Source organism: Trichechus manatus, unplaced genomic scaffold (assembly GCF_000243295.1).
Source record: "Trichechus manatus latirostris isolate Lorelei unplaced genomic scaffold, TriManLat1.0 scaffold00002, whole genome shotgun sequence".
NCBI lineage: Eukaryota > Metazoa > Chordata > Mammalia > Sirenia > Trichechidae > Trichechus > Trichechus manatus.
The window spans coordinates 34,936,849-34,957,707 of record NW_004443938.1 but is presented as its reverse complement, the minus strand read 5'-3'; the positions used below and the strand labels follow the sequence as shown (position 1 = coordinate 34,957,707).

Sequence of the window (20,859 nt, the reverse complement as noted above, 5' to 3'; positions counted from 1 at the left end):
ATATACCTGGTCACTATATACCTGGTCACTCTATCTAGTACCAATTTTTCTTATAACATTTATGTCAAATTTTATTTATTTGTGAAAGGATTATCATCTGTTTAGATCCACAAGGACAGGAAGTTTGTCCATCTCGCTCACCACCATTTCCCTGATTTCCAGAACAGTGCGAGCGTGGTGGGCACAATCCTAACTCAGAAAGCTCATGGGAGTTTGTCCCAGATCAAACTGGGATCCATGGGGGCGTGGGCTCTAGCAATGAGAAGGGAATAAAGAACCCAGCTGCTCTATTAGCTCTGCTTCTGATCCCCTCATTGCTCCCACTGGTCCCATTCGTGTAGATGCCTCCATTTCCCCCCTGGCTCTCGTCCCCTGCCCCCATTTCCTTAGAGGTTGAATCGGGAAGGGAAATCAGAGTGTGGTATCCCATTTGCCTATAGACTCACTTCTCAATGATGCCCAGAAAACACTTTTTCCCATAAGCAAAAATTCAGGACATGTTTCATGGTTCCCTTGGTAGGTTTATAAAAATCGATAAAACTCAGATGTAATTGGAATACTGAAGAATCTTTTTTCCTCTACTTTTTTTGTCACCACTGAAAGTTATTTCAGCTGCTTTATGGGGTAATTGCCTCTTGTGAGCAACCTTATGCATCCACATCACAGACAACCAAATTTAAATTTTTCACTGGATGTTTCTCTGGTTTTCTATCTCCCTTCTACTGCTGATGTATAATTTTATCGGTCTTTAATGCTCAGAGTGCAGCTTTTTTCTATACATAATTGTGGTTTGATTTTTTTTTTTAGTTATTGGCCAAAATCTACAAAATGCCCTTGAAGCCAATATTTCTGAGCGGGAGGCTTGCTAGCTTGCCTCGAAGACTTCAGGAGCAGTCAGCAAGCAGTGAGGATGGAATTGAGTCAGTTCTGTCCGATTTTGATGACGACACTGGTAAGTTCATTGATTGGACTAACCCAGGTTATTGGCTATGTTCATATTTCCAGAAGCTTAAACTAAGAGTTAAGTAGCTTATATCATAAGAATGATCATTCACTTATGTTGTTCTTGTCTATTGGTCTGTTAGCACAAGTCTACTAAGGTTTCGATGGACTCTACAAAAACATTTTACAATTGATGCCTCCATCCAAACCCATCCATTTGACATGGGTGCCTGCACCTAAAACCAGTGCCGATTTGCAGATTCTACCAAATGACATTTCAAACTCTGAATTCACTTGAATGTAGCAATCTGGAATGCGGTTGGTTGCATTGATACATTGGCACTTAAACTGGCTGATAATTGTCTTCAATACCTTTTAGAAAACACAATCATTACATAATTATTTCCTGCAGGACTATTTAGTTAAGAGACTAGGGAAATTAAGCTGTTACTGAAAAGAGAATCTATTTGTGACTGATGAAGATGGAGGCTCATTAAAAGAATAGTTTAAAGAATTTGTTTCAAATTAGGTCCCATGTAATCCCCTGTGAATTAGAGTTCAATCTAGTGGCTTTGGTTTTATTGTTGATCATTTTCAGATGGTTTAACTGATGTTCATGCTTGCTGCCTTCTGTCTCAGAAGACCCAGTCCTGTTCTAGATCTGCAAATGAAAACCACATGCTAAACAGGCCTAGTTTCTGAGCTTAGGTTGTTTCAGACCCTTACAAAAGGACTTTGTTGAGAGGTTTTTGTTTATTTTGCTGTTACAAACTCATTTGTAGGCGTGGCAGGAAGATTTACTTCTTTTTATAAGAGTTATAAACAGTAAAATTTCACTGTTTTATACCAGTTGTGAGGAAAAATTAGAAATAAAAATCTAAAGTAGAGAACATCTTAAAATATTGGAAATTGGCTAAATGTTGTCTAATAGAGTTTTAATCTTAACGACTATATAAAAAATCAAACTTGTTGCTATCGAGTTGATTCCAACTCATACAAATCATTTTTATGTAGCATCTAAAACTTCCAATCAGATAATTATGCACAGAAGCTAATGTTGCTTGTCTGTGATACATTCTTTAAAACAGTTGTACATGGTTTGTGTATGTAACGGTGAACATCCCCCTTTCCATCTAAACAACCCATTAATCCATTTTTTTCCTAGGAAGCCTATTTTATTACGGATAAAGTTCAGGCAAGCACTTACCTAAATTCTCCCACATTATGAATTCATTGAGGGCTTTAAAGTTGTAATAATATATGAAACATAGCTAGATCATAGAAAAGAATAAAAGTAAAACAATTCTCACCATTGACACATTCTCAGATATTATTCCTCTGGTTTTCAGTGGCAAATAATTTGTTTTTCCTATGGAAATTCCAAACATATACAAAATAGACAGAATGGTATGATGAACCATTATGTACCCATCACCCAGCTTCAACTATGACCAGCCTATGGCCGATCTTGTATCATGTCTCTCTCTCTCCATAGTCCTCTTTTTCATATTATTTTAAAGCAAATTCCAAACATAGCATTTCATCTGTAAATATATCAGTATGTATTTTTTAAAGATAACCACAGTATCATTATCACAATAGCATTCATAATAACTCTTAAATAGCATCAGACATCTAGTCAGTGCTAGTATTTCCAGTTATCTTATGTCAATTTATTTTCAAGATTCGCGTGAGGTCCATACTTTGTGACTGGTTGATTTCTCTTCACTCTTTTTTAATCTGTAGGTTGTCCTCTCCATCGCTGTCTCTTTCTTCCTTGCACTTTTGTTTAAAAAGTGAGATCCTTGCACTTTTGTTTAAAAAGTGAGATCCTTTGTCTTATGGAGTTTTCTTGTTGCACACCTGTGATGATGTTCAATATCTTTCTGCCCTCTGCATTTCCTGTAATTGTCCATACCTGCTCATATTTTGGTGTTTATGAGACTCTCCTGTCATCTAATTTTATTGTATGCTTGTCTGTGGGCTTTGGTTTTGCCTTCCTTGTAATCAGGATGTTAAAAAAAAATAATGGAAGTTTTTTTTTTTTAATGGAAATATTTAAAAACTATGCTGCCATCTTCTAATAGTTACCTTTTGCAGGAAAACTAGAAGTCAAGGATTAAAATAAAAATGTAGGGTGGACTGTTTTTGCACCTAACTCCAGGTCCTTTTATATGAAGTTAGAGAAATTGAGTCCCTTCTCTACATCAGCTGTTTGAGCTGTTGGTTCACATACTTCAGAAGGCAGTGATGAACAGGAATGTTGGCTCATACAGTGCTTGAGTAAATGAAAAAACTAGAATTGCTTAGACCAAAAAAAAAAAAAAAAAAAAAGATTTTCATGCTTTTCTTCTCACCCAGTAATATGCAGCATGAATAGTATCTTATTTTTAAAAATGAAATTCTTAGAAGAGAGAGGTGTGAATGTATTGTTCTGGGAAAACAATCCCTTTTGATGCTATAAACATCATTTCTCTACGTGTGAGCAATACAGACAGTGGTTTGTATGTATGCAGGATTGAGAGGGTGCCATAATTGCAAACTGAAACTTGGACAAGTAAATCAAAAGTGATACAGAGCGTGGCAAATTGCCTCCATGAACAACTGCCTTCTACGCCATGGCCAGAAGAACTGGATGGTGCCCAGCTACCATTACTGAACATTTTGATTAAATATTCTATACATGAATCCTGATCAAAAGGGGAGGGGGAAATGTGGAACAGAATTTAAGAATTTTCATGGATTCCAGACTTTCTGGAGCCATTGAGGCTGGACTTTCTGGAGCCGTTGAGGCTGGATAAACCCCTGAAACTGTTGCCCTGAGATAATCTTTAAGCCTTAAACCAAAACTATCCTGATGTCTTCTTTGAACCAAGTAGTAGTTTAACTTAACCAAACAGTAGTTTAGCTTAACTAGTAAAGAATGTCTGCCTTCAGCATTATGCTGTTTTAAAGAACTATCTATATGGGATCAAATTGACAACAGCAACTTGAAAGATTAGATAGGAAGGTTGGGTGGGGGCAGTGAGCTTTTGTTAATGGAGGAAGAACAATTCAGAAAAGGAAGGTGAGAATGGTTGCACAATTTGAAGAATGTAGTGGAAGACACTGAATTGTCACCATGAGTCAGTCAATGGCAATCAGTAGATAAGTACATGTAGAAACTGTTGAATTGGTATATGCATTGCTGTGTATATTTTCAACAACAATAAAAACTAATTTAAGAATGAAAAACCATAAAAAATGATTTATAGATATTGGAAAAATGGGGCAATAGGAAGAGAACAGAAGATAGACTAAGGTTATGAAACTAAAGGGATATTTTATTATTTTACTATCATCAGTTTCCAAGAAATCTGACAGTCATTTCAATAAAGTAGAATTCACATACCACACCACCATCTTCTTGAAATAATATTAGCATCTTTCCCCTTGACTTTGTCAGAACATGTAAATTATAATCTGCCCGTGTGTCTAGGCACTCAGTGATACCTTACTGAGTAATGTCTCACATCCTTACAGCTCTTGACAGTGTGTAGAACCCTGTTAAATGTGCTGTTTAATTTGATCTTGCAATGGTTCTTCATTATGTTAAGATCTCATAGAGGCTGTTTTGGGGATTCCAGGTCTGATAGAAGTCTGGATCATCTTACTTGAGCAGTTAACAGCAGCTGTATCCAACTGCCCACGTCAGCACCAACCACCAACCTTGGACTTACTCTTTGAGCTGTTGAGAGATGTTACCAAAATACCTGGTAAATATTTCTGTCTTCTGGTGAATTGTTAATATGCGTAACTTTCAAGAAGGTATTTCTGTGAGCATCCATCTCTTCTGCTGCAATCCTCGATTTAGCAGAGTGTTTCACATATAATAGATGCACAATAAATGTTTGTTGACAGGCCATGATGCAGTTAGGTTTAAGATATGTCTAGTGTATTGTTGGTCACTATGAGTCGGAATTGACTCGACGACAACAGGTTTGGTTTGGTGTATTGTTTGCATGTCTTCCTGCCCGCCCATTTACAGATACTGTGTGGTGGCCAGTTAGTTTGAGCCCCATGTTAATTGAGCCAAGACTGAGTTATCAGTGCCGCCATGAGCCAATTGGTTTTACTCTATGATTACAGTCTTCCTTCTTGGCCAGATCTCTCAGTCACATGCTCTTGGCCCCCAGGATGTCTGTAGGGCCTGCCCAGGTCTACCACTGAAATAACCAAACCACTCAAAAGTATATGCGGTAAAAAGGCAGCAATATCTTGTTGCTATAAAGGTCATACATAGGTGATTATATTTGGAAAAAGACCTTTAGTAATCACCTAGTTAAGTCTCTCATAATACTAGAAAAGAATTGCTCTTAGAATTTATTTCTTCTTCCGAGTTAATCAAGTCTAGTGTGCATGCTGTTCATCTCATTTTTCCAAGCTCAAAGAGACACTTTTATAGAAATTTTAATTTTTACTAACAGAATCAGAACCCCAGATGGAACCACTAGCTAATTCTATATAGTAATGAGAAGAGTTCTGTATTTATTATAAACTCATGAAGACTTGATATTGATACTGCTCTAAAATACAGTTACCTTTTGCAGGAAAATTAGAAGTGAAGCATTAAAAATGTAGAGACATTGAGTCCTTTCTATATATTAGCTATTTGATGTCAGAATTTTTTTTCAGAAAAACCACCATAGCTACTCCTGCAACTTAAAAAAGCCTTCCATCTAAGAATAAGCAGATGTTTTATAGAATTAATTCTAAGTCTGTCTTACTGATAAGTACCATCTCCTTTTACATTTATTGCCACAAAATGTGTACAAGAGCATTTAATAATTCTACTCTTAGGAATCTATCATCTAAGGAGATTAATGGTAATGCGGACAAAAATGTACATATAAGGATGTTCACAGAAACATCTTGAATACCAAAAAAATTATACACACCCTAAATGTAAAGCAAATTATGTTAAAATCACGTACATATTATGCAGGCATGAGATTTAATATTTTTAAAGAATATTTAATAACGTGAATAATTATTTACAAGGTATTGTTAAAGTATATGTATTATGGAGTACAATCACAACTGCAGGAAAATTTATGCATTTAAAAAAAATACACATGCAACATATATGTGCTTTCAAAAGTTATATGATTACCTCTGTAGGTATTATGGGTGAATTTTTTTTTTTAATTATGTTCATGTAGTTTCCATGTTTATTCCAAAAAGCACACCTTCGAAGTACAAAGTTTTTATTATAGCATTGTCTATAAAGCAAAAATTAGAAACATCTTAAGTGTCCATCACTAAAGGAATGGATAAATTGTGGCAATAAAAATGAAGACTATCTGAATTTGATGACATAGAGTGATTTCTAACACATATTGTTAAGTGAAAAAAGTCAAACTTCAGACTAATGTTTACAGTATCCCATTTATGTAAAATAAAAAAACACTTAAAACCCTGTATCTCTGTTTCATATAGATGTATGCGTTTACATTTTAAAAGTTATTTTTTACATACATATACATACCTGTGTATATGTACCATGCTGTATTTACATCTGGGGACTAGGAATTGATCAAGTGATGCTTAATACTTTTATCAGTATTATTTGAATTTTTTTTAAGAATGTATCCATGCATTACTTGTATAACTAAAATCATGCAAAAACAAAAAAGAAGAATGCCACTGAAGAGCATATATTGGAGAATATATGATGTCTTAGTCATCTAGGGCTGCTGTAACAAATATCACAAGCAGATGGCTTCAACAAACAGAAGTTTCTTCTTTCACAGTCTAGTAGGCTAGAAGTCCAAATTCAGGGCATCAGCTCCAGGGGAAGGCTATCTCTCTCTGTCAGCTCTGGGGGAAGGTCCTTGTCATCAATCTTTCCCTGGTTGAGGAGCTTCTCAGTGCAGGGACCCTTAGTCCGAAGGACGCAGTCTGCTCCTGGCACTGCTTTCTTGGTGGTATGAGATCCTCCTGTCTTTCTGCTCGCTTCTCTCTTTTGAGAAAGAAGATTGGCTTAAGACACAACCTAATTTTGTAGATTGAGTCCTCCTGATTAACATAACTACTGCTAATCCCATCTCTCATTAACATCATAGAGATAGGATTTCCAACACACAGAAAAATAAAATGACAAAATGGTGGACAATCACACAATACTGGAAATCATGGCCTAGCCAAGTTGACAGATATTTTGGGGGGACACAATTTAATCCATGACAAGTGATAAATTCTTTTTCCTTGTTCCTTCTTAGAGAATGGTAAGATCCTCTGAGAGAGATTGGCAATGCCAAATGATGGCAAAGAGCTGCCCTTTTATTACAGGGTTGTTACTGAGATCACAATTCTGATGCTGACTTTTCTTTTTCAGGACCAGGCTTTGGTATCTATGCAGTTGTTCACCTTCTCCTTCCTGTGATGTCCCTTTGGCTTCGTCGTAGCCACAAAGACCATTCTTACTGGGATGCGGCCTCTGCTAATTTCAAGCACGCCATTGGTCTGTCCTGCGAGCTGGTGGTGGAACACATTCAAAGCTTTATACACTCAGGTATCTATTTTGCCAGAGCAGTTCCTTCTGAGTATTTCTTTAGTAGGCAGCATCATTGTCTAAATGTCCTTAGTAAATACCTAACTGTGCATGGTTTTTCTCCTAGGAAATATTAAAACAGAATTACATGGTCAATGCTAGCCTTCTAGTAGCAGACTTCCAAAGAGAAAACTGATATCCATGTGTCTTCTACAAAATAATCAAACAGAATATTCTCTCCCTATATATATATGTAATAAGCAGGTTTAGGGTATCTATGCATTAGGAGAGGGGAGGCAAGTTCAAGTATATAATAAAGAAGAAATATCCCTATAGGTTAGGATTAGTGAGGAGCTGTATCCTGTTGTCGTTTATTTGGGGAAGTTAAATGGAAGAGGAAGGATTTTTGAAAAGACTTCAATTATGGGCAAGAAATTACCTCACAGGTTAGGGATGAAGAGAAGATTCTTCATATCTGTGGCACTTTGAGAAAGATATGAAAATATGGGGTGAAATAGTATTTTGAAGTGAGCAGATGAAAAGGAAGATGGAGGCAGGGGAAATATGTGGTACCAGTGGAGAAACATATGTGAAATAGTGATTCTTGCTCATGATCTGCCATGGGAAATCTGGAAGTTTGGGAGTAGAGGAAACATCCCTGCGAACCACAGTTGATAAATAAAAGGGAGAGGCATATAGAAGTATAAGGGAGAATGTGCGTTAAAGACAGTCCCTTGTTGGAGAGGTTAGAAAAGCTAATGAGAACGTTGACCACCCCTCAAGGGAGAGACAAAAAGAAAAGGTAAGAAACTGTATCTCTCTGCTAAGTCCAGTAAGGACAGATTGCACTGCAAAAAGAACACTCATTGAGAAAGAAAACAGGTGGTGGTTTCCACTTGTCAGTGGTAGCTGTAAACCTAAGGGTATATGTTCTTGCCTAGCATGGGACCTTAGAGGATTCCACTGACGTTGGTTCTGTGGCATCACAAGAAGTTTGAGGAAGAGAATGCAGATGTATCCCTTGAATTGGGCAAACAGAATGTGGTTTTAGAGTCTTATTTTCTTTAGCCTGGTAATAGTATGCAGACTGAAGCCAGATTAACAAGGTTCAAGAAATGTAAGGACTAAAGTCTTTTTTTTTTTTTTTAAAGCATTTAATCCAGGTAGCAGAAGTAATAACAGTATACATTTTTAGAATTTAGATTTACTAGCTGGTATTCAGGTTATATATGTTCTATTCTGCTTAAATTATATACTTAACTTTGAAAAACATACATCAACACATAAAAGTATTCCGCATATTTCACCTTGATGTATCTAGAAATGGATTTTTATCTAATTTCAGCTTGTTTCATCCAAGAAAATTGTTTGGTTTGTTTTTTGGTATAGCCATTTTTTCCCCATTGTTCTTTCTTTTTCTCACATATGTATATACTTATCACTAGAGTTTCCTCTTTTGCTATAGATGGCCATTTCAATCTGTTGCTTTACAATAGTTGAGTGAAATCTTGATTTTACTTTTTCTTTTAGACATCAGGTATGAGAGTATGATCAATACCATGCTGAAGGACCTCTTTGAATTACTGGTAGCGTGTGTGGCCAAGCCCACAGAAACCATCTCCAGAGTGGGCTGCTCCTGTATTAGGTGAGAAAAATGTTCCTTGGTGCTCCACAGAATTGGAATTTTCATTATGAAATCCATGGGAATTAAAGAGGTGCTGGGTGGCGCAGTAGTTAAGTGCTTGGCTGCTAACCGAAAGGTCAGTGGTTTGAACCCACCAGCCATTCTGTGAGAGAAGAAAGATGTGGCAGTCTGCTTCCATAAAGATTTACAGCCTTGGAAACCCTCTGGGGCAGTTCTACTCTGTCCTGTAGGGTCACGAGTCAGAATTGACTCAATGACTTGATAGCAATGGGTTTTATAAGTAAAAATGTCTCTGTTCTAATAACTCTTTCAGTGTTGTCTGCAAAGACTGTTTAAGGCATTATGCAAGGTACTGTGGTGCATAGAAAGTGATGTAAACCAAGGTCCCTACTCTAAATGAGCGTATAGTCTATTCGGAAAGACATAACAGGATTTTTTCATGTGACTCTCTCTAACAGTAAGGAGTAACTAATAAATGCCAAGAAAGCACAGGAGGCCAGGGGCATAGGATGATCAGGAAGGGCTTCACTGAAGTGACACTTGGTCAGATCTCCTAAGGTGGGTCAGATTTTGGTAGGTGGGGGCTTTCCAAGCAAGAGAACAGCATGAACAAATGCACGGAGGTAAATTATAGGTGAAAACAATAGGGTTTCTTGTTGCTGTTTTATTTGTTTGATAGTTGTGGAGGAGTTGTGGAAAATGGAAGGAGCCCTAGGAGCACAGTGGTTAAAGTGCTCATCTGCCAACCAAAAGGTTCGAACTCACCAGACACTCCACGAGAGAAAGATGTAGCAGTCTGCTTCAGTAAAGATTACAGCCTTGGAAACCCTCTGGGGCAGTCCTACTTTCTGTCCTGTACGGTCACTGAGTCAGAATCAACTTGATGGCAGTGGAGGTTTTTTATTTTTTTTTGGTTTTGTGGAAAATGGGGCTAGAAGGAAAAATTGCTACAGAATATATACAGTCTTACCTATAAGTTTAAATGCTGGCACATTTGTAATGGAAGCCACTAATATTTTTATATTGTAATGGCTTAGGAAACTTGACAATTGAAATACCAGATGGACTGAGGAAGAGTGATGAGGCAAGAAAGACTTGTCAGGACACTAGGGAGTAAATCTCTGCATAAGTCTGTAAGGATCTACTTGGATTCAAGATTTACCTCCTTGTTTTCCCTGGGCAGGTATGTTCTTGTGACAGCCGGGCCGGTGTTCACTGAGGAAATGTGGAGACTTGCGTGCTGTGCCCTGCAGGAGGCCTTCTCTGCCACCCTCAAGCCAGTGAAGGTAAACTGCTCTGAGGAGAGAGCTGGAGCAGGTCTTTATCTTCCTTAGCTCCCTGGTGCTTCCTCACATTGAGTAACTGGATTCTGCCTTCCTCCTCAAAGCAGACAGTCTCACTTGAAATCTGGCAGGTGTTGAGGAAGAAGTTGCTGGGTTAGTACTTTTGTCCTAGTCAACACTGTCTATTGACATTTGCTGTTTTATTTGACAGTGTTAGATCCAAGATAGAGCCTGGTGCCTTGAACCCAGATACCCCTAGCAAACATCTGCTGTGTTTCTCTTTAGGACCTGCTGGGCTGCTTCCACAGCGGCACCGAAAGCTTCAGTGGGGAAGGCTGCCAGGTGCGGGTGGCAGCCCCCTCCTCCTCCCCCAGTGCCGAGGCAGAGTACTGGCGCATCCGAGCCATGGCTCAGCAGGTAAGGTTGGGGCTTTGGATGTCAGGGATTCTCAGGGGCTCCAGAAGCTTGACATACCTGCTATGAATCTTTCCTAAAGGTCTTGCATCACCAACCAGCCTTTTATTCTCTTAGGGACATACCCTTCCTGCCTCTAAACTCTTGCCAGTACCGTTTCCTCACCAGGAATGACTTTAACCCAGTCAATAGTTCTTTTCTGTCCACCATCACATGCTTGTTGCAAACTCCAAGGGCCCAGATCGAATTCTTCTTGCAGCCTCTTGCTTACAGTCCTTATAATGATTTGCTTAAATATTAATGTTACCACTAGACTATGAGCACTTACGGATAGCAAACTGATTAAGCACAGAACTTAACATTTAAAAGCTGCTTAATAAATTTGAATGATCATATCATACATTCACAATTGACTGTAACTGATTATAAAATTAAAATTTATCCCCCCATGAAGAAATTACCATGTACCAATGACTTTTTCTTCTTGAGACACATGTAAGAAGTCACCAAAGTTGGTTGTGAGCTCAGAACACATTCTGTATATTTACCTGTGTATTACTAGAGCAAGGCATAGAGAAGCAAAATAAGTATGACTAGTAACTAGAACACAGAAACCAAGAGGATGATCCTCCAAAGTGATAGCTTCTGTAAATAGGAAGCCATTGCACCTGGCCAGATAATTTCCATATGTGCATACAGTAGTCTTTTCAACTACATCACACCACACAGAATATTAAAATGCCAATGGAATCCCCTTCTGAAATGGATCATTAATGGAGAACAGCAGAAAAACATTTATTGAATCTTTCACTTCTTAGTAGTTCTCTGTTTCTTCTTCAGTCCCAAAACCTCCTCCTATATTCATGATTAAAATAACCCAGTATTAAATAATCTGATAATTCTTACAAGATTTGAAAGAAAGTTCCTTAAAAAAAAAAAAAACTAATACAGTGTTTCCAAAAGGAAGCAGTAAAGGTAAATCATGTAAAATGAAATCATTTGGATCAGATATTCTAAAAATGGTTACTATTTTTCTTAGTCACATCTCTCATAGTCTGGTAGAAGAAGTCTTAATTTCTTACTCCTGTGTTGCATATAACATGATAACAAACAAGTCAAAATCAGAGAACTTTACAGAGCACCTCTTTATGTACTCTTAATTAATATTAAATGTCAGTACTTGCTATTTGGGGTGTAGTGAATTGTCCTGTGATAGGAATAGTAGTGCTATTAGTGTCAGCAGCTAACATGTATGGAGTATTTACTCCTCTGTTCTAATGCTTTGCATTTGTAATACACACATATTAACTCATTTAATTCTCAACAAATGTACCAGGAAGGAAGCCACCATCATCCCCATGTTATAGATGAGGAAACTGGTAAAGAGAGTAAGCTGCTTGCTCAAGGCCACCCAGCTAATCCCGGTGAATTCAGGTCAAGGACCAGGGACTTCTGAACTGTACCTTTGTGTGTCCATCCAGGTGTTTATGCTGGACACCCAGTGCTCACCAAAGACTCCAAACAACTTTGATCATGCTCAGTCCTGTCAGCTCATCATTGAGCTGCCTCCCGATGAGAAAGCTAATGGACACACCAAGAAAAGGTAAGCCGCTAAGCTTAGTCACGGAAGGAGCTTTATTATTCCCAACTTTTACTCACTGTAATCCAAGCTTAGGCCAAAACTACTAAAAACATTTGGGGTATCATTTAGCAAAGGTTTTCACAAAAAAAACTTTAGGCCTTTTAACCAAATTTTCCTACATTTTACACATATTGTAATTTGAGGTTGGATTCAGATTATTTCTTTAAGAAATACATAAACTGCTCCAGAAACAATACAGCTGTCAGGAAACCAAAATATCTGTGCCCTGCCACAAGAAACTTACATTTTTAAATACAGTAAAACCTGCGAAAGGTGGAACCTGTGTAAGGTGGAAACCTGTCAGGGAAGGAAAACTCAAATATTTTCCACTAAAAGGAGTGACAGAAAAGTGGTAAGACTGCACCATGTCAAAGGCGGAAAACTTGCAAGACCTGGAAAAACAAGGCAGTTGAGTTCTGGCTCTCACAGGTTCACTGTACTACCATTCTGCCGGAAAAACGTTGTTCCTAGAGTTAAAGCTGGAATAACAGAACTTTCCCATTATATGCAAAGTACCATGGGTAGATACACCCACTTCTCACTTACTGACATGGTTAGGTTCCAAAGACCAGGTTGTTATGCAAAAAATTGGCGTTATGAGAAAATGGAGGATGACTGCATCATTACATAACCTCCAAACCACTAAGAATCATGGTCCAGCCAAGTTGACACATAACCGTACACAGTCAGCGTTACTCTAGCCTCACACCTCAGCCAGACATACATCATTAATGTGCAAAATAGTCGGGCAGTAGATTTTTTACTGTTGTCGTAAATGCAAAATGTCTGATAACAAGCTAGTCAATAAGTGAGGAGTCTAAGTGTAGTTTGGTCTCTGCAAAGCCAGACTACAATAAGATTTCTAAGAAGAAAGGGTAAAGGGTTGGAAAAAGGAAAATTGAAATTAATAGAGCTCCACAGGAATTGTTACTCTTTTGATCTGATGTTTTTTTAATGTATTACTAAGACTTGGTAATTGTTGATTCAGTATCATATTTAATTCTACAGCTCCTGAAATTTAAAAAGTGTCAGGAGTTCTATTAAAATGTTACCATATAATGCCTCAAGAGGTTTGTGCTTTTTTAAGGAAGACATTAGAATACAGGATGACCTGTATTCTGACATGTGTAATGGTCTGAATCACTGTCAAGTAACTAATACAAGGCAGAAGGCTACTAATCAACCGTGTTCTTTTCATTTGAAGTGTTTCCTTCAGGGAAATTGTGGTGAGCTTACTATCTCATCAAGTGTTACTCCAGAACCTATATGACATTTTGTTAGAAGAGTTTGTCAAAGGCCCCTCTCCTGGAGAGGAGAAGACGATCCAGGTGCCAGAGAGCAAGCTGGCAGGCTTCCTCAGGTACATCTCCATGCAGAACTTAGCGGTCATATTTGACCTGCTGCTGGACTCATACAGGACAGCCAGAGAGTTTGACACCAGCCCGGGGTTGAAGTGCCTGCTGAAGAAGGTGTCAGGCATTGGGGGCGCGGCCAACCTCTACCGCCAGTCTGCCATGAGTTTTAACATTTATTTCCATGCATTGGTGTGTGCTGTCCTCACCAATCAAGAGACCATTACTGCCGAGCAAGTGAAGAAGGTCCTTTTTGAGGATGATGAGAGAAGCACAGATTCTTCCCAGCAGTGCTCATCAGAAGATGAAGACATTTTTGAGGAAACTGCCCAGGTCAGCCCCCCAAGGGGCAAGGAAAAGAGGCAGTGGAGGGCAAGGATGCCCTCTCTAAGTGTCCAGCCTATCAGCAATGCAGACTGGGTGTGGCTGGTCAAGAGGCTTCACAAGCTATGCATGGAGCTGTGCAACAACTACATCCAGATGCATTTGGACCTGGAAAACAGTATGGAAGAGCCGCCTGTCTTCAAGACTGACCCGTTCTTCATCCTTCCCTCCTTCCAGTCAGAGTCATCCACTCCATCCACGGGGGGCTTCTCTGGGAAAGATACACCTTCTGAGGATGACCGAAGTCAAACTCGAGATCACGTCAATGAGAGTCTGAGGGGAGGCAGTGGGGACATGCTGCCCTCAAATCCCAAAGTGGAGAAGAAGGACCCCAGCCAGAAGAAGGAGTGGTGGGAGAATGCTGGCAACAAGATCTACACCATGGCAGCCGACAAAACCATCTCAAAGTTGATGACTGAGTACAAAAAGAGGAAACAGCAGCACAACCTGCCCACATTCACCAAAGAGGTCAAAGTGGATAAGAAGGGAGAGCCGCTGGGTTCAAGGGGCCAGGGCTCCCCACTGCTTCAGCGGCCCCAGCACTTGATGGACCAAGGTCAGATGCGGCATTCCCTCAGTGCAGGCCCTGAGCTCCTGCGGCAGGAGAAGAGGCCCCGCTCGGGCTCCACAGGGAGTTCTCTGAGTGTGTCTGTGAGAGACGCGGAAGCACAGATCCAGGTACGTTCCTGCTGCGCAGGGGCTGTAGGGAGGAAGTGGCTAGAAATGGAGGCATGAAGCTGGTTTTCAAATAACAGACATCTTTACCCTTACAAAGCATTGATACACATTCTAAAATTTGATACAAGCCAATATGGGAGTCATTTACCCCAAAGTAAGATGATTGCCTGACCTAAGATGCAGGATCTGTGTTGCCATATCAGTATGAAACTGAAATTACATTCTCCAATGCTTTCAGGCACTCTGTGTATGCTTTGTAACATGTACTATTGAGAATTAGGGAAACCTGTTGCCATCTGCCATCGAGTTGATTCTGATTCTGACTCATGGCAACACCACGTGTGTCAGAATAGAACTGCACTTCATAGGGTTTTCTTGACTGAATTCTTATAAAAGTAGATCACAGGCCTTTTTTCTGTGGTATGTCTGGGTGGATTCAAACCACCAACCTTTTGCACCATCCAAGGACCTTATAAAAATTAGGAAACCACCTATGTAAATAAGCTGAAGCTTATAAAATTGATGGACATTTAACTGGAATTAAGCCCTTAGTTTGTCATTTTCTATAGTTAGGAAGCATTATGGTGTAGTTATACCAATGAATTATTGTCATCTCAAGTTTTTCTAACCCATTCCAGGCACATAAAACATTCTCATTCTTCAGAGGGCTTTGAGTATACCTGTTCCTTAATATATTTAATATATTTAATTTTTTAATTCTATGGTACATCAAAAATGAGTTTGAGATGAGATAGAAGAAAGAGAAACAAAGGAATCTAGGGGAAAGGCATTTAAAAATAATCTGAATGTTTATCTTAAATTGTAGACCCGTGTCCCAGGCATAACAAGTTAGAAGATGTGGAGCCACTGGTTTCTATAAACCTATGTAGGAATTCTTAAACATAAATTGGAATTAGTCATTTCTGCAAGATGCTTTATTTTCCTTTGAACTATCTTAAACTTAGAACTAAACTCTGTAATTCAGTATCCACAAAAATCATCTTAGACTACAGTTTTAAATCATCTTAGACTACAGTTTTGAAAGTATCCAGTCAAACTGAGATGTATGGTATTTTTTAACAGACAACCTTTTAGGCAACTCATGAATCTTAATTGCTTTTTCATGCCTCGGGATTTGGCTTATGATTTTTAAAGTTATCCTAAATTATAGCATGTATATTGCAAGTTATGGAAAAGCTCCAAAATTGGAGCCCTGGTGGCGAAGTGGTTACAGAGCTTGGTTGCTAACTAAAAGCTCAGTAGTTTGAATCCACTAGCTGCTCCTTGGAAACCCTATGGGGGGCAGTGCTACTCTGTCCTGTAGGGTCGCCATGACTCGGAATCGACTCGATGGCAAGGGGTATGGGTTTATATTCCAGGTTATCTAGGCATTATAGACACAGTTGGTTTAAATTATTGTGGCCTATGGAAATCTCATTATGAGAAGACGAGAGGTTTTTTTGGTGGTTTTTTTTTTTAGTTTAAGGAATAAGTAAGATTTTAAAGAAGTTTGTGAAAGCTGAAAATAAGGTATTTCTGATATTAAACGTGGAGTCCCTGGGTGGCATAAACAGTTACACGCTCAGCTACTAACTGAAAGGTAAACAGTTCAAACCCACCCAGAGGCACCTCAGCAGATCTGATAACCTGCTTCCAAAAGGTCACAGCCATGAAAACCTTGTGGAGCACAGTTCTACTCTGCAACACACAGGGTTGCCATGAGTCAGAATTGACTCTACAGCAACTGGCTTGGTTTTTGGTTTTAATGTTATCTGTGCCTCTGCCCATCTTTATGTGAATTTAAAAGGACAGTTTATTATCAGCATATCAAATTAGGAGAGACTAATTTATTGCAGCCTAAAGCCTGAGAAAACCTATTAACAGATTGGCAGGACATAGCCACACCTGAGAGTTCCAATGAAACCATGGGAGAAAGCTGCTAATTCTCTTAAATCCTTTTCTTTTAGGCATGGACCAACATGGTGCTAACAGTTCTCAATCAGATTCAGATCCTTCCAGACCAGACCTTCACCGCCCTCCAGCCAGCAGTGTTCCCATGCATCAGTCAGCTGACCTGTCACGTGACCGACATCAGAGTCCGCCAGGCTGTGAGAGAATGGCTGGGCAGAGTGGGCCGTGTATATGACATCATTGTGTAGAAGATGCATATTCCATTCCCAAGGAAATAAAATAGCAAGGGTTAGAGTATGCCTGCTAACCCAAATGATATCATTTTCCCCACCACCAGCCCCGTTTAAACTAGTGTCTCAGAGAACAATGGTCCCTAATGTAAAAAAAAAAACATCCTTTCTAGCTATTCCCTAACTAATCAGCATTGGGGCCCTTTGGATACTGAGGTGGTATCTAGATGACACAAATGATACTCTGATTTTGTACATTATTTCAGAAGAGACTCCCTTCCTTGACACATCTTTTTAAATCTTGAAGTTTATTTCCCAGTGTGTTTGCTTGCATTGTCCCCAGATGGGTCAATTTCAAGGACTACTCCTTTGATCCACCATTTTAAAAATAAATGCAATTTGATATGGAAATATCTGCTGGTAAGTCAAGCTGATGTGTAAATACTCAGACATTAGAGGAAGATTTGGATTATGACTATAGGCTTGGTGGGGAAGAAAGAAAGCAGCTGCAAAATTATAGTCTTCGGTGTAACAAGAAAGGGATGACTTTTGCTGCAAAATATTCCAGAACATTTCAGAATTATTCTTAAGTTATCATCAAGCTTCTCAGGTTGGCATATACCAACTTCCCATGTAAGGTACTGTTGTGCCTTTAATTTCCCTATTTCTAGAGGAAGAAACTTCTTTCCTGGCAGAGTTTAAATCTGTGGCATGGAGGTCTTTGACACAGAGTCCCCAGTGATATTGGCTAATAAATATATTTTGCCAATAGACGTCAAACTGACCAGCCACCTGCTGTCCCATTAGTCTTTTTGCTTCTGCTCCCAAGACAAACCAGGAAAGGAAAGAAGAAATGGTGCCTTAGCCCCTTGTTGCACAGACATTTCTATGCCCCACAGATATCTGAACATAAGGTACAACATTTAGTTTTTAAGAAAACAAAACATTAAAAAAAAGCAACTCATTTTATATCAGTACCCTTGGAGGAAAGGAACTCAGAGTCCTCCATCCAGTGAGCTGACTTCTCAGGGAATAGGGGGCAGGAAGTGTAAGGTAGGGAGGACAGCTAGAAGGGGTGAGGAAGGAGATTATGATAAAATCATTTTAAATCTTGATTTAAGAAACTGGCAGATTTCATTATAAATATCATACAATTATTATGAAATTATGGTGTCAGTTATACAAGCTCTAGTCTAAGAAAATAAAACTAAAGGGGACAGAGAATGAAATTTAGAAAAATAATTTTTTTTAATTAAGTAAATTTTACCCTATGTTTGAGATCTTTTTATTCAGACCAGTATGTTAGTGAACATAAGGCTGTTAAAAATGTTTCTTTCCCTAATTACTAGAAAATAAATTTGGAACATTTTTCTTATTATTTACAGTATATATTTCTTAAACTCTAATAATGATTACTTCAACTCTAATAATGATTAAAACTCCTCAGTCAAGCCTACTCATATATATTATAGATAGCAGAGTTAGATGCTAAGGCATATAATTTCCCCAGCCCCTAAAAATGTATTCATAATCAAATATGTTATCCTTTAAAGATAAAACATCAACTCTTCAGTATTGAAAGGATTTAAAATTGAGGTTTCTTCAGGCCCAGTGTTTGCATACTTTGCCTTCGGAATAGGTAGCTAGCTAGCTAGTTAAGAGGAAGGCACAGTTCCCTGATTTACTTAGGCGGTCTAAAAGGAAGAACCTTATCGCTCAGTGTGCCATCTAGAGGTCACCACAGAATCTAGAAGACATTTTTCCAGTTCCACAAAACATTCTCTTTGCCTTCAGTTTTCACTCCTCAATCATTCAAGTTTAGAAGCAGATCTTCAACTCTTTGATCTAACAGGCAATCAGTTCTCGGGATAGCAGTGAGCTTTTTCCTATACTTTTGAATTTTTATACTTTGTAAGTGGAATTGAAAGTTGGGTTGATACTTTTTTTTTAATAAAAGCAGCCAGCCATATGGCTGTTTTATTTACTTCTTTTTGTAACTACATGGTTCAGCTCCACATTTTATGGGGAGCGGGGGGTGGGGGGGGGCTTCAGTAAAACAGATTATAGAATCAGAGTACTTAGGAAATGTTTATACGTAGCAACTGTTTATAAAGTAATCAAAGGAAGCCCCTCTCAAGTTATGTATTTTATGTTCCAGAAGTATATTAGTTGTTTAGAAATCAATTCATTTTCCCACTTCTGTATTATAGATCGGAGGCTAGTTCATGAAACCAGGTTTACCCCGTGCTGTGCCAAACACTGCTCTAGTACTAGCCTGATTATGGGACCCAAGAATAAAAAGATGAGGAAGTTTGTATACCTTTTTACCTACAATTTTGTAAGAGGTGTTGGTAACATCCCATCATCTTTTCTATAGCCCACTCCCAGAGGCCCACATTGTCTCTTCAGCCCACCTTCATTCCCACCATACCAGGGCTTCAAACCAGTTCAGTCATAGCTAATGAAGCAAAACCGGAACAGAACCAAATTTTTATAATTTGGGTGATCCAGAACAAGAAAAATTACGGGTGGAAGCCCTGGAATGGCAGACTCAGAAGAGGCATAGTAAGCCCTCCTAGGAGCCTGATGTGTGAGACTGGATTATTGGCAGGACTGTGCTTACATCCCCATCCATATCAGATTTCAAGTAGAAAATTAGCTAAGTTACAGTACTACTTCCCAGAAGTATTTGCAGTTTTCAGTAAGGACACTGCTTAATGCAAAATAGCCTCTAAACAATGGTACTTCAGGTTACAATGAAATCAGTGGTAGCCTCTCAGTGGGTGGAGAAGAAAGAGGGAGATCATTAGGAACACTTGGTGGGCTGACTGGCCTTGCTCAAGACTATCTATGTCAGTCCCTCACATTGTTTTTGATGTTTCAGTTTCTTCCTTTCCTTCCTTCCACAGCCTCTGAAAGTGTCACGTGTTTTTCTCCTCACACTTTTTTTTTTAAATTTTTGTTTTGTTTTGTTTACTGTTGTAGTTTAAATGAAGTTTACATTTCAAGTTAGTCTCCCATACAAAAATTTATACATACAGTGTTATGTGACCCTAATTGCTCTCCCCATACTGTGACAGCACACTCCTCCTTTCCGCCCGATTCCCCATGTCCATTCAACCATCTCCTTGCCCTCTCTGCCTTCCCATCTCACTTCCGGACAGAAGCTACCCATGTAGTCTTTTGTACGTACTTGAGCTAAGAGGCACACTCCTCAGGAGTATCACGCAATCCCTGTCTGAAGAGTTGGCCTTGGAAATTGTTTTAGTTCTGGGCTGATAGAGAATCCAGGGGCCATGCTTTCCGGGGTTCCTCCAGTCTCAGTCAGACCGTTAAGTCTGGTCTTCTTACTAGTATTTGAGTTCTGCACCCCACCTTTCTCCTGCTCCATCAGGGAATCTCTGTTGTGTTCCCTGTCAGGGCGGTCATTGGTAGTAGCTGGGCACCATCTAGTTCTTCTGGTCTCAGGCTGATGGAGCCTCAGGTTTATGTGGCCCTTTCTGTCTCTTGGGCTAATACTTTCCTCGTGTCTTTGGTGTTCTTCATTCTGCTTTACTCCAGGTGGTTGGGACTAATTGATGCATCTTAGATGGCCGCTTGCAAGCTTTTAAGACCCCAGCTGCCACTTACCAAAGTAGGATGCAGAACTTTTTCTTAATAAGCTTTGTTATGCCGATTGACCTAGATGTCCCCTGAAAGCGTGGTCCCCAGACCCCTACCCCTGCAATCTGTCCCTCAAAGTGTTTGATTGTATTCAGGAACCAGTGCAGAGCAGGGATTGGGCAGGTAAATGGGAGAGAGGTTTTTCCCTAAGGGGGGGTGTTTTTGATCCACACAGTAGGCTAA

At 39.2% G+C, this 20,859-nt stretch overlaps 1 protein-coding gene across 1 annotated transcript in view; it reads left to right on the top strand.

Annotated features, from left to right (window-relative positions):
• ARFGEF3 (ARFGEF family member 3) overlaps positions 1 to 19,006 on the top strand; it is a 181,449-nt gene extending 162,443 nt beyond the window's left edge. Inside the window, exons 26-34 of the mRNA XM_004368882.2 lie at positions 808 to 952; positions 4,569 to 4,697; positions 7,319 to 7,495; positions 9,005 to 9,119; positions 10,303 to 10,405; positions 10,688 to 10,819; positions 12,298 to 12,419; positions 13,663 to 14,872; positions 16,840 to 19,006. Of these exons, the coding sequence (XP_004368939.1) occupies positions 808 to 952; positions 4,569 to 4,697; positions 7,319 to 7,495; positions 9,005 to 9,119; positions 10,303 to 10,405; positions 10,688 to 10,819; positions 12,298 to 12,419; positions 13,663 to 14,872; positions 16,840 to 17,031 (2,325 nt within the window). The 3' untranslated portion in view covers positions 17,032 to 19,006. The remainder of the gene's footprint in view (positions 1 to 807; positions 953 to 4,568; positions 4,698 to 7,318; positions 7,496 to 9,004; positions 9,120 to 10,302; positions 10,406 to 10,687; positions 10,820 to 12,297; positions 12,420 to 13,662; positions 14,873 to 16,839) is intronic.
• The last annotated feature ends 1,853 nt before the right edge of the window (positions 19,007 to 20,859 follow it).